Source organism: Dermacentor silvarum, chromosome 2 (assembly GCF_013339745.2).
Source record: "Dermacentor silvarum isolate Dsil-2018 chromosome 2, BIME_Dsil_1.4, whole genome shotgun sequence".
NCBI lineage: Eukaryota > Metazoa > Arthropoda > Arachnida > Ixodida > Ixodidae > Dermacentor > Dermacentor silvarum.
The window spans coordinates 168,932,299-168,945,699 of NC_051155.1; the positions used below are offsets into that span (position 1 = coordinate 168,932,299).

The 13,401-nt window shown below is 47.5% G+C and overlaps 1 protein-coding gene across 2 annotated transcripts in view; it reads right to left on the minus strand.

The window, feature by feature from the left end:
* Nucleotides 1-1,700: 1,700 nt before the first annotated feature.
* Nucleotides 1,701-13,401, minus strand: part of LOC119441168 (uncharacterized) — a 43,139-nt gene continuing 31,438 nt past the window's right edge. For both annotated transcript variants that reach the window (XM_049661879.1, XM_049661881.1), the window contains exons 3-4: nucleotides 4,614-5,033; nucleotides 1,701-1,940 (exon numbers count right to left, since the gene is read on the minus strand). In XM_049661879.1, coding sequence (XP_049517836.1) covers nucleotides 1,714-1,940; nucleotides 4,614-5,033 — 647 coding nt within the window. In that variant the 3' untranslated portion in view covers nucleotides 1,701-1,713. The remainder of the gene's footprint in view (nucleotides 1,941-4,613; nucleotides 5,034-13,401) is intronic.

A 13,401-nucleotide genomic window follows, 5' to 3' on the forward strand; every position in this document is an offset into this window, starting at 1 on the left:
AATGAGACCGCACGCTCATCTACTCAAACGTATGACGTTGCGCGCATGCGCTATACGAGGAAATACGTTCGAGCAGATGTGGAACGGAGCCAGCTGTGGACGAAGACGACGACGCTCGAGCCATTGCTGATAATGATAGTTTTTGTTCGCAGACAACGGACATGCCCTAGCCATATACAGCTTCGCTGTAAAAAGAGATCGATTACAATTACTTCTTTAAAGAATGTAATTTATTAAAGTGACCAGTTACTGCCTCAATAACTGATCACTTGGGGAATTTCTAAAAAAAAGTTATCAATTACTTCTCCGTTACACTCCTACTAAATATTTGTAAACATTGCAAAAGCACAATTAATAGAACAAGCTGGCCGGGCTCTTTCAATAAGTGCTCTACAGACCTTCACGTGCTGTTTATCCTTCCTAACAATTGTTTTAAATATGTTCGTCGGTTATCTTTCCCCGTTTTCTTGTCAAGACATCAGCAATGACACTGAAACCTCGCTAGATGCGCATGCTGAAGGGAAAGACGCTGTTGAAACGTACGAGTACCCTGCCAACAGAGGCAACAACAACAACAACAACAACAACAACAACAACAACAACAACAACAACAACAACAACAACAACAACAACAACAACAACAACAACAACAACAACAACAACAACAAGAATGTCATTACTCACAGCCGCGACGCTCGCATCGGGGTGCTCTATTAAGCGTAGAATTTCACAGCTACCGGGTCTCGGGGAAGGCACTTCCGGTAGGGCCAATGAAAAGATGAAAAAACTGTCCGTTGATCATTTTCTGGCTTGCAGCGGTCATCGCTATGGAGCCTTAAAATCCCTAGATTTCCTGCTCTTTTTTAAGTAGCGACAACTACTCCGTCGGCCGCCATTATCTTCCTAGATTGCATGCGACCGTCAACGGCCGCTGCTATCTACGCTGCTCGCAGCCGCGTGCAAGTGATTGCGAGGGAACAGCGTTAGGAAGAACATGGCTGCCGGAATGAGCGCCGCCCAATGAGATTCGTCGGCGGTGCTTCAAAGCTTGTCGATACTTAAAGAAAGCAAAAAATATCTAGGGACTTTATGGAGCCTAGCAGCGTCAGTTCATCAGACAGCATCCGGTGGAGCGTTATGATGAGAAAATAAATACTGAGCGCCCGGTCTGCCGTTTCGCACACGCGCATGCGCGAGGCTGCTGCGTGCAAGGCCGCAGGCGTCCTATTGTAGTTCACGCCAAATCCAAGTGCTCAAAGTAGCGTCACCTGTTACAGCTTGTCTCTTCACTGCTGGTTACGTGTAAGTGGTTAATGCAAAAAAGTTACTGCATAACCATAAGCGTTGGCGAGTGAAAAAGCAATCAATAAAATAGAAAACTACCAGAAAATGTAACTTCATGATTACAATTAATGATACAAGGATGTACCTTCTTACGTACAGTGAACCACAAAAACTTACGGACCGCGGGATCGGAGAAAAAGCTGAATATCTCCACAGGCTTACAACGCAGCCTGCTATTCGTTTTCCCAGCCTCTACTGCTACAGGCTGCCCGAAAATTCAACGTTTTCTGAGATACTGTGGTCCGTAATTACAAATTTGTGGTCAAGTGTACAAATCTGAAATTGGATCTGGATGGCGTTGCAGCCAACAAAGTAGAACTTCACGCATTATAGAACGCCTTTATTAAAGTGGCCAAACTCTTCCACCGCTCACAGCTGCAGTGTTGTAAGCGCCTTGTTAAAGATGTCCTTGAAGGTCATGTTCTCGAAGTAATCGGTGACCCAGAACGCCAGCATGTCTCGCAGCCTCCACTGAAACTCTGTCTCATTCGTGTCAACTTGCTTTCTTTTCCACTTTACGGTTGAGTTGCCGAAGGCCACCTCCTTGATCTCGGTCTGGCCCGTCGTGATACTCTCGGCTCGGAAGTTGCCGTCATCTGCAGGCAAGAAACAGCACGAAGGTGTCCTAAAGCTCGAGGCCGAATAACCTTGGTGTGCACACGGAGGAGCCTATCAAAGCGTCAATTTGCTTATTCAAGGCAAATAGACTATACGAGTATTAGTGGCTTTACGTGAAGGAACAATCATCTTCGGGTAGGCACACTGAGATAAGAAGGAAGAAGGGTACTTCTTCCTTCTTATCTCTCTTTTAACAGTGGAGCTGTTTAAGCTCTTGGTTAGGCCACGTAGGGCGAACAAAAATACTGCGCTGGCGTGGCATCCCCGTGCCGATCGCGCTCGCACTTCAACGCTACGTCGGACTATAAAGTGGCCTTTAGAAGACTGCGCGCCGACCCCGAATATCGTGGCTAAGTTTGGCTAAGAACCAGCTAAGCCAAACCAAGTTAAGGAAAAGAAGGCAAAGACAAAGCTAAAAACCAGCCAAGTCAAACCAAGTTAAGCAAAGGAAAGCAAAGTTAATGCTAAGGAAGGGCCAGCAGCTTCGCTGTTGGCCCAGTCTTGGCACCACTTAGTGTGAAGCTGCCCCTAATTTTGTTTCCCTCCCCCACGTGTAGGGTGGCCAACCGGTCTATCCTACACCTCCCCTCCTTCTTCTCATTATCTTTAAGCAACTCTAAGGAGGAGGAGGAGAGAAAGAGAAGGCAGGGATGTTAACCAGAAATGCGTCTGGTTGGCTACCCTACTCTGGGGGACGGGAAAGAGGGAATAGAAAGAGGAGATAGACATAGGAGGGGGGCGGCGGGAGGAAGGACACGGTGAGCTCGCGCACGCACGCGGAGGGCCTGAGCAATTCAAGGGTGTTCACATAGGCCAGTCGCCCTCAAGAAAGACAACAGGGCCTTCACAGATTTGTGGGCTGACGAGCGATGGGGACGGTCTTCAAGGAGCCCCTGCACGGACAACGGTCGATCTTCAAGTCGTTGCAATGCATTCGATAATGTTTGTCTTTCCGACTGAAATCGATCGCAGTGAAACAATAAATGTTCTATGTTCTCTTCGCTGCCGCAGACGTCGCACGTAGCACTTTCGGTCATTCCAATCAAAGCACAGTACGCCTTCGTGAAAGCCACTCCCAACCACAGCCGGTATAGAAGCGATGCCTCACGTCGGTGAATCCCGGGTGGAAGCAAGTCTAAGGAATAGCATAAAACCAACAGATGTGAAAATTCACAAGAATATATTCAGTTATTTCGACAGACGACAAGTGGTACAGTTCAGCTAATGAAGCTCCAGAAAATTTTAAAAGAAAATATCACGTGGAAATATAACATCAAGAAGCGGCGAGGCGACCAGCAGCCAAAAATCTGGGCAAGCGCAAGCTCGGGGCGCGTGGTTAGCACCAACACTGTGGCTTGCTTGCTGACTGCTTCGTCGTCGTCTTGTCTTCTTCATTACATTATTATTAGTATTATTTTGTAAGTGCAACAATACGCAATGCTTATTAACGCGCGCGGAATCTTATTACCTTTTGTGAAAATTGTGATTACTTAGAAATTTAGGTCAACAAAGGCACATAACGCGTAATTGGATTATAAAGCAAGATGAACGTCACAAGCCACAAACTGGAAGATTAGAGAAATCCGCATGCTACCACCCATCGTTCCCATGGTGGCTGCGCGATCCTGGCGCCAGAGGTCACTCTAGCGATTTTCGTAGGAAGCTCTGTCGTACTGCGCACAATCTTAATTTCAAATTAAATTCTCTGGTTACACGTTCCAAAACCCCAATCTGATCATGATGCACGCCGTAGCTGACACTCCAGTTAATGTATAGTTTTCACGTTCGTTAATTTTGACCACCTGGGGATCTTTAACATGCGCCAAGTGCACGGTACGCGAGGGGTTTTGCATTCCGTTCCTATAGGCCGGAACTGAACCCGCGATCTCGAGCTCAGCAGCGCAGCGCCATAGCGACATGGACTATCACGACGGTGCGCCCAAGCTTGCCACGAGTCTCCCATGCAGCATCAACAGAGCTACAAGCGTGGCGGTGGTGTGTTGTAGCTATAGACGTGTTTAGCCTGGCGATCTAGAGCGGCAATTGCTCCACCTGAGCATCTCTTTCGTTGCCACAAGGATTATTCACCATATGTCGAACAGCTGTTTCGTATAAATGTGAGAAGAATGCGCGAAGTTTCCTTGCGGGCTATAGCAGATCATTCTGGAAACACAAGGTGTTGAATACACGCATTTTAGGAGGCCCTTTCTTTTGTAAGCTCTCAAATAGAACGTATCTTTCACCACGGTAGCTTAGGCACGACCGCATAAAGTGTTTGATTACTCCTGTCTCATTGCACCGAAGTGCACAGCGGGCGGTCATCCACCGTGGTAGCTTAGACATTGGCGTGACGCTGCAGAGCGCGAGGCCGTGGGTTCAGCTCCGGCCCCAGCGGAATGCAAAAGTGTTCGTGTATCTACTTTAATTAGGTCCACGTTGAAAAGCCCTCTGTTGTCAAAATTAATCCCGAGTCCATCACTATAAAACCTGCGTCATAATCAGATTGTGAGCCCGTAAAACCCCAAAACTTAATTGATTTTTTTTTTCTTACCGGGAGGTCCGACACATTAGGTTACTGCTACTTAGACTAGCGGTATAAAGCCTGCTTACACGAAACAAGCAAATCGTGGGTCAGTGCGCGCTACACTCACTGGTCTCCTTCTGCAGTATCATCCGCATGGTTCCTCCCGCCACGGTGGCCACCATGGATCCCACCTCGATGACAGCCCGCGGATTGTCTTGCTGGGCGCCTTGCTCCAGCTTCCGGTTCTTGACCTTCACGCGCCACTGGTAGCGCAGCCAGAGGTCGGTGAAGCCGATGTCGCACGTGGCGACGTTCGCGTTGCCTAGCTCGAACGCGCAGTCGCCGAACCGCCGGAGCCCTTTGCCCAGGCCCGAGATGCCGCCCCCGTAGAACTCGGGCCAGAACCACCACGACCGGTTCCACATGTAGAAGTCTCTGGTGGGCTCCACGCATTCGTTGTTGGAGATGACGTCACAGAGTACGCCGTGCTGAAGAACTCGGTCCACTTTGTCGTTGATGAAAGGTGCCACGGGAATCACGGCCGCCACTGCGCCGTATACAGTATGCGTTTACAGGGTGTTTCCGAAAAAAACTAGCGTAGCTTGCACTGGACGCGCAATTTTTAGAGACAGCGGAGCAGATCGGCATCTCGCTAGCCCTGGCTTTTGGGCTAGGCTAAGCACTACCAAGTCATCCCCAGCATTTTCCGGAATTTATTGATCATTGATCGCTTATTGATAAGCTATTGATTGGCTATAGATTGGCTATCGCAAGGAATTGACCACGTATTTGGGCTAGGCTAAGCACTACCAAGTAATCCCCAGCATTTCCCGGAATTTATTTATTATTGATCGATTATAGATTAGCTATTGATTGACTATCGATTGGCTATCGATGACTGACTAAGCTTAAGTAGTCCCAACCTTGCTTATCTAGACTTATCCAGGCTCAGCTTCGCTAGTTCACAGGGGTATGTGCCATTGCGCTTGGACCCTTCCTGCACTACCGCCAGGATCGCCCCACATTTTTTGTGGACGACTAACGGAATAACGGCCGGCTTAAACAGCTCTGCTGTTTAAAAAATGGTGCCGAATTATAAATAAATGAGGTCGGTGACGCGAGAATGCAACCAACTCAGTGTTGTTCACGGCCCTCTTGAGCAACTTGAAGTACTTTTACTCTAAGCTTATGCCAATAACTACCAAAACTTAACTCATTTTTAATAGAAACTTTATTGGAATGGAAAAAATATTACAGAGGGGTGGTCGGAGCCTCTCAGTCCAGGGCCCCACTGGCTTCTGCCGCCTGCCTGACCTGGCTAATTAACTCATTTTTAAAGATTTCAAAGTTAAAAACAATTCCTCCAATGAAGACGTTGACGACCGTATTAAGTAATATCTAAATGATTTACATCCACGTAGATAGCTGTAATGGTTTTATTTTTTTTCCTGGCTAAACAGACATCATACGATATTTAAAAAAGTATACCACTTGGCAATATGCCTGCGAGCTGACACATTTGTGCTCTCAGACATGCTTCGAACGAATTATAGAGGCTACACGCAGACAGGACGCATGAATTGACCGTAACCAACGAAGAGGATATATCCCCAATGACACATTCTAGCTACACTCCATCAACACGCCTCTTTGCAGACAATTGCATCATATGGGACGAAATTAAATCAGTGATTGAGGAAACCTAACCGAATGGTGCAACACATGGAAGGTGAAAATAATGTTGGTGAAACTAAGCAGGTGAGATTCGTTTCACTTTTAAACATTAACCCGGAAAAATGACGGCAACATTGACACAGTAGCATCCAGTGGCGCACCGACGGGGAGTGATTCGGGGGTTGTACACCCCCCCCCCCCCCCCCCCCCCCCTGAGGCCGACTTTTGTTTCACACCTTTTCTTTCCTTACGCATTTGAGTACTGCAACTAAGATGTAAGACGCGCAATCGTCTGCACACTCGCAAAAAGCGCATTTTTTGACAATTTCCCCCGAAAAAAGTGAAATTAGCGCTGTTTAGATGGTATTAGCAAACTGTCAACCCCCCCCCCCCCCCCCCTGGCAGAGATCCTGGGTGCGCTACTGGTAGCATCGATGAAATATCTAGCTGTAAGCTTATCAAACTATCATTTGGAGATCTTATAGAATTTATTACAAAAGTTATTAAAAAGTTGACATTAGAAAGCGTTTATACTTGGCCAATGGATATACTAGACTACACGCATATATTTCGTCATTTAGGTTATAATTAGAGCATGTGCCCACTATTTCGCACCCTCATCGTGCAGTTAATATTACTTTGTTGCAGTCTGTTTAGGACAAAGCAGTCAGATTTATTCAGTTTTCATATTCGCGGCAGGAAAGCGTCTCCCAGCTGACAAGATTACTTGACCTTCCAGTTCTTGCCATGCGCAGAAATATTGCGTGGTTATAATTTTTCCACTTGCTCACCCCCAACATGTCAGCATTTTATGGCAGACATATTAGACCGGCAGCCTATATCTCATCACGCGTTGACCCCGCACACACGGTAAAGCCTACTATCGTCAACACAGACAAGTATGAAGAGTTGCAACAGTCATTGTCAATAGAAGATTGGAATGCCCTACCAGCAGGCATTGCCTAAACTAACCGAAAAGGATTTCTTTCAGACCGTCTTACTAAACCATTTAGAAAATTAATATACTTTGGAAATGTGTAAGCCTTTGATATTTACCGTATTTACGACCGAATATGTATTCGATACGCCTCCGTTAAATAGCGAACTGTGCATATGCTGCACCATTTAAATATATTTGTGTTTTCTTTGCGGCTTCGTAATCAATGTTACACTTACATGATGTTCTTATTTTACATTTTTCTTTTTCTCAACCGATCTTTCATTTTGATTAGTGTTCACTAACAGTGCATATCTTCTTTTTTTTTGTTTCTCTTACTGGTAATTTTCTTCTGTATTTCCTTGTATAGTGTTGCGCGATATTTTTGTCATTCTTCAAATTGCCCCTATGTAGTGCCCGTCGGGGCTCTTAGGCTAGTTAACTAAAATAAATAGATCAAACTAAATAAAGATGCATCAGAGACAATAATCTTGGCTTGCACTTTTGCCAAGATAGCTTGTCTGCTGAAGCGATGGAGCAAATAAAGCTACGAGATATAGCGATAAACAGCGTATGTCAACTCGTGAAACTCTGTCAGCGTTTCTTTCCTTGAGAGATTGTGTGTTGAGAGACGACGGCCGCTTTCTAGAAGCGGCGGGAATCAAAGCTGATGGGAACGTAAACTGGTCAGCGCTCTAGATGAGCAAGAAACGTTAGAGTATTGGTGAAAAATAAAAGGAGGAAAAAGATGAAGCCGGGGTCATTATAGGTATGAGGTAATAAAACAATATAGAGATAGAGGTTTTATTGAAGAATATAAATATAGAGTAGAAATAGGCAAAATTCTGTAACAGCAATAGATGTAGTAGGCCCAGATTAGTTCAAGCACATTATATATAGGAGACTAGAGGCCCCCCTCCCCCCACCCTCCTCCCCTTTTCAAAGCGGATCCCATTAGAAGTCAATCAGACGTAAATGGGGACGTAGTGATCCTCTCCGAGGCCTTGGGCTTTAAGGATAGTAGAGGAAAAATGTTGTCCGCGGTGGAGAACAGTAAAAGACGGTTGAAGCATTGATGGCATGCACTAACCACTAACCGAAAAGAGATTATTTTTTGGCCGAGTACGTTTCTTCCATGTTCGGCGGTATGTTGAGAGAGGGAGGAAGAGAAAAACAGAAAATAGCAAAGACTGGGAGGTTAACCAGACGCACGTCCGGTTCGCTACCCTGCACTGGGGGAGAGAGGATATAGGGACTGAAACGGAGAGAGAGTACATAGTTTCACACGCATTTGAAGGTGCGCACTGATTCTATAAACCGTTGTCAAGACCTGTAGACTTGAGATACCACAGTAACGCTTTCGTGGCTTTCGGTGCTATCGACACGTCCAGCCATTGGGCAAAATCTGGTTCAATAAATGTACCACTCTTCTCAGGAGATGGTGATGAAAACAGCAGAAAGGAAAAAATAAGTATCTCGGCGGCATCAGCCACCAACCCATTTCAAAGGGGATGTTCATATGACATCCATGTATCCGGATAGGCCCCTATGTCGTTGGAAAATAATATGCGAAATGTAAGCGTGATGAGGTAGAGGAATGCTGTAGGAGGTTGATAAAAATGATCTGCCAGAAGACGAAAGAGTCCTGGGCAGTTGCGACTGCAGCGGCCGGGAGCTGGACCGCCGGTGCTTAGTATAAATATAGCATGGACATCATGCCATTGGTGGTCACTGAATTACCTTACGTTAGGGACCATTACGAATCAATATCAGTATGTCACTTGATACTAAGTATATGTATACTATAGGCGCGCAATGTATATCCCACCACGGGTTATTTTACCAGGCTGCAAAATAATCCATGTATACTGCAACTCTTGTAGTCAGCGTTGAGACCACGGTCTTCGCAGCACATGGTAATTCGTATGGGCTGACCTTGTAGGAACTGACCTCGTACACTCGCCCACAAGATGAGCCCTTGGCCCAGCTCCCCGGAGCACCAGTGCCGTCAGCCGTGGCAGGCATCAAAGCAAACCTGAACAGGCGCACTAGAAGAGAGGCGCCAACTCCCCGTGTCGTCTGCTACAGTGTTCGGGCCCGCCAAGCGCCTGTGTTTTGGGTGCGAGGAATCAAACTTCGCTTTCAGCAGCATATCGCCAAAGTGGCAAGCCAGTCTTGTGTTTGTGTGGCGCGAGTGAAAGGACGGCCCGTCTGAACACCTCCAAGACCGGTGGACTGTGCCGTCGACTCCGGTAAGCAATTCAGCCGGTGCGCCCGAACGAGGCATTGTATCACACAATGGGGAGCCAAGCGTCCAGGCAACACTGCACCTGAACAGATTTGGTTTGTTGCGCGGGAGCGGTAGCTGCACTGGTGCACCGTGGAGCCGCGGACATGCGCATCACGCAATATACTTAGTACACTCGCCCACGAAATATTTCTCCATAAAAGTAAATATAAACACAAGAGGGCTCGTACCTACGTAACTTGCGGCATCTTTTGGCGTTTAGTGTTTGCGTTTGTCGATTGCACAAAAATTGTATTTTCACTACTGCAGCAGCTTAAGATCTAGTAATCTCTCGTGCATTTAGGCTGCATTTCTTGCTCCTTGTCTTCTTGTGCCGCTTACAATTCCACCTTCGTCAAAGAAATACGGGAGCAAGACATATATGTATGGCTTGGAAATGTTGGTGACAAACATATGTCGCCGGCTTCTCCACAACGTTAAATTGTTAAATTAATGCATCAAGGCTCTCGGAAGCGTCGAAGTTGCCCTGGCGATATCTCTGGCTAAGTACCTCGTGTAAGGCGAGTAACGTATACTGCAATACTACGCACCGTGTGCCCTTTCTGTATTTCTATTCGGTTGAACAGTAGTAGCATGAATCACTCACCAGTTGTGGCTCCTGTGATCACAACAAACCAATAAACATTCATCGTTCTTGACGTCACAGCAGCCTAGGATGTAGTGCATCAGGAAGTGAACAAGTACAGGTTCAGAGGGATCCCAACAACAGAGGCATTCCGCAGAAATCTTATGACAAGTGTCATAAGAAACCCATGTTCATACACTTTCTTTTTAGGCGACACGTCTTGCGAAGCTTGCAAGCACTGTACTAAAGACGCGAAATCATGAGAACAACTTGGTATCTATTGCTGACACGTGTATTTGCCATCTGCAGTTGTTATCAGGCTGACGAGCAAAGCACACATCATTTTGGAAAGGAGATCGTTAGACCTTAACAGACAGATACTTATCCAGTGCTGTAAAAAAAAAGAGCCAGGCTTCCAGAGAAACGCAGCGCGTTTGGCTGCAAAAGCGACGAAGCCAAGTACGGGTACCGTCGCGCTCCGGTCAGTCGGCTCTGCCGGAGCCGGCGCTGCAGCGTTCTGGCTTCCAATGCTGGTATATATACGAGCATTGTGCGCACACACCAGCGTTCCTGCTGAGCAGGGGTGCTATTCTAGACGTTGACAGATTCCACCATATTGTCGATTTCAGCAATTTGACAGCTCCAATTGGTTGAGAAGGCTGCTGTATACGGCCTCTCCGATTGGCTCAAAAATGCGGCCATTACAGAATTTGACAATATGGCGGAAATCGACAACGTCCAGAGTAGTATCCCAGCTGTGCTCATACAAGACGGTGGTGCATACACTGGTCTGAGCCGAACGGACAGGAAACTTAATGCTAAATTTACGCAATTTTTTTTTCGGCACTGTAAAAAGCCGACAATTTTCCTTCGTTCTCACCACGTGCGCCATCGATGTGCGAAGCCGGTTACGCCGCTGAAGGCGTTTCTCATCACGCCAACGTTGCAACGTGCTTAGCATCTGCCATGGTACAGTTCCTGCTCATGCAGAAGCAGTCGCCTTTGCAGCTGCATCACACTATCACCGCCGCGCATTAGAACACCATGCGAGTCGCTCGAGCGCCACGCTTTCTGTGCTTGGCCTTCCGGCTAAATATTCAATTTTTCAAGCGAAGCTTGTATACGCTAGGCTGCTCCAGCGATGTAACGCTAAATAAAACCAGCTATGGGAATGTCGAGGCATAACAAACAATCATGGGGATGCAGCCTCTCGCGATCGCCTCCGCGTGCGCTGGGAGACTGCTGCTCAGCTCTGCCCTTGATCAACTTTGGGCTGTCCAGCGGCCCAAGGAAGCCGCCAGGATTCAACTGGTGGCCGCCACCTAGGTGGGACCATTTGCCCGTCCCACAAACTCGTAGGGTCTTTCCATAAAGTTTTTTTGACTGGACCGACCGACCGACCGACCGACCGACCGACCGACCGACCGACCGCTCTCAGAGCTGCATAGGTGGTCGGCACGCACTCGTGCCACTGCTCCCGCGTTCGTCGTCGTCGTCTGGTTCCATGCACAGCTGGCTGCGTTTCCGCCTAATCATTCCAGCCTAGAATTTCACTTCTGTCGTCGTAATGGGGAGTCCGCGTATACGAGGGTATGAGCCATTCATTGTCTTACGTAACGGACAGATTTATATTTGAAGAAATTTCATGTAAATCCATCCAGAATGAACGCGCTCGAGAAACGGCTCGTCGTCGACGTGCCGATTCTAGCGTGAGGGCTTCCGGAGCCCAGGCGAAACGTCAGCGAAGAGCCGCGGACCCCGAGTTGAGGCGAAACGTCAACGTCTTCTAGCCCTCCAGGAACCCGACAATGGTGGTGCACGCCTCGGCAACGTCGTGCCGGTGGGACGACCAGGTTTCAACGCGAGTTTCTCAACCGGAACTTCAGAGCCAGCTGCAGTGCGTGTGACCGGTTGTGGTTCGAGCCCAACGTGGTACTCGTCAGTGCAATTCGTTCGAAGGAACACCGATGACACACACGACAAGCTTCGCTTACCCCCATTTTCTCGAAAGGGGAGGGGCTACTGATTCTTTTTAACGTTTCCGCTTTTATTACCCATCTCTCACCTTATTCTTTCGTACTAGCTTAATCTCCTTGCCCCCGGAGCGAGAATTCGCTATATAAACGCTGCCAAAGAAAGCATTTGTCCCGTCGAAGAGAAATCCCGTTGTAGAAGGCGTCGGCTGAGGCGTCCTTCGTTCGCCCACTGTTGACCGATACAGCCACTGAGCCATCAACGCATATTATTTCTACGAATGAGAGTTTTATGTGCAGTTTTCGCTAATAAGTGCGTTTGTTACTGCAAACACGCGTGCTTATTCCGGTCGGGACTTCTCACTTCTTCAATTAGTGCATTTAGAATATTTGTTTTATTGCGTTAGCAATTATATGGACACTTCAACCGAATTTCTGCCGTCGGCGTCGCCGTCGTCGTCGCCGTCGCCGTCACCGTGAGGTTCCCTATAGATAAAATCTTCGCCGCGCGCCGTATGCCCGAGCGGAAGCGTGCGGGGACGCGCGCTATCCCGGAGAGCGAACGCACTCAATCTCCCACGCGCAAACAAGGAAGCAGGAAGCCAGCGCCGGAAAGAGCGGGAGGGGGGGGGGGGGGGGGGCGTACTTTTACTCCGCCAACAACCGCGCTCGTCGCTCGTCCGCACCGTCTCTTATCTCCACACGGCTCTGACCTTTATGCGCCGTGCATTCGCCGCTCAGTTTCCGTTGAAGCGATAGACCGCACGTACCTTCGCCCGCAGCGGCGTATGCTTGCTGCCAGCGTTTTGACAGTCGTTGTCTGCAGTCACTGAATGAACAATCGTTGTCTGCAGTCACTGAATGACTGCAGACAACGATTGTTCATTCAGTTAGTAATAGTCGGGTCACATTTTCCAACGCACGCTACACATGCAATGCTGCCCGGATCGGCAGTGCAGCGCTACAGGTGTGTCCCTTCGCACGCGCTGCCCACAGGAAGCGCTTCTCATCAACACCACCGTTTCACACGCGCCTTCTCGTGGTCATCGAGTCTCTCTTCATGTCGGTCTACTTACGCCGCAGCACACCTGTTTACTTAATCAGCTCATGTTTACTACAATTCATATTGCTACCAAAGCCGCTCACCTTACTTCGTATGACATTGCTGTGTTGCTATCGCATTCATTGCTTCGCCCTTAGGGCGAAACTGTGACATTTTTTTACCCTACTAATATATATATATATATATATATATATATATATATATATATATATATATATATATATATATATATACCCTTTCATTTAATTACCTAGAAATACATTGGTCATTCTTCGCGCCACGCAGTTAATAAACCTGGTTCATTTCACTCTAATATTGTTTTCTTCGATCATTGTCCCTGCTAAATATCCACCAACAAGAAGCGTGCGTAAAATGACACGATATCAATCATAAAA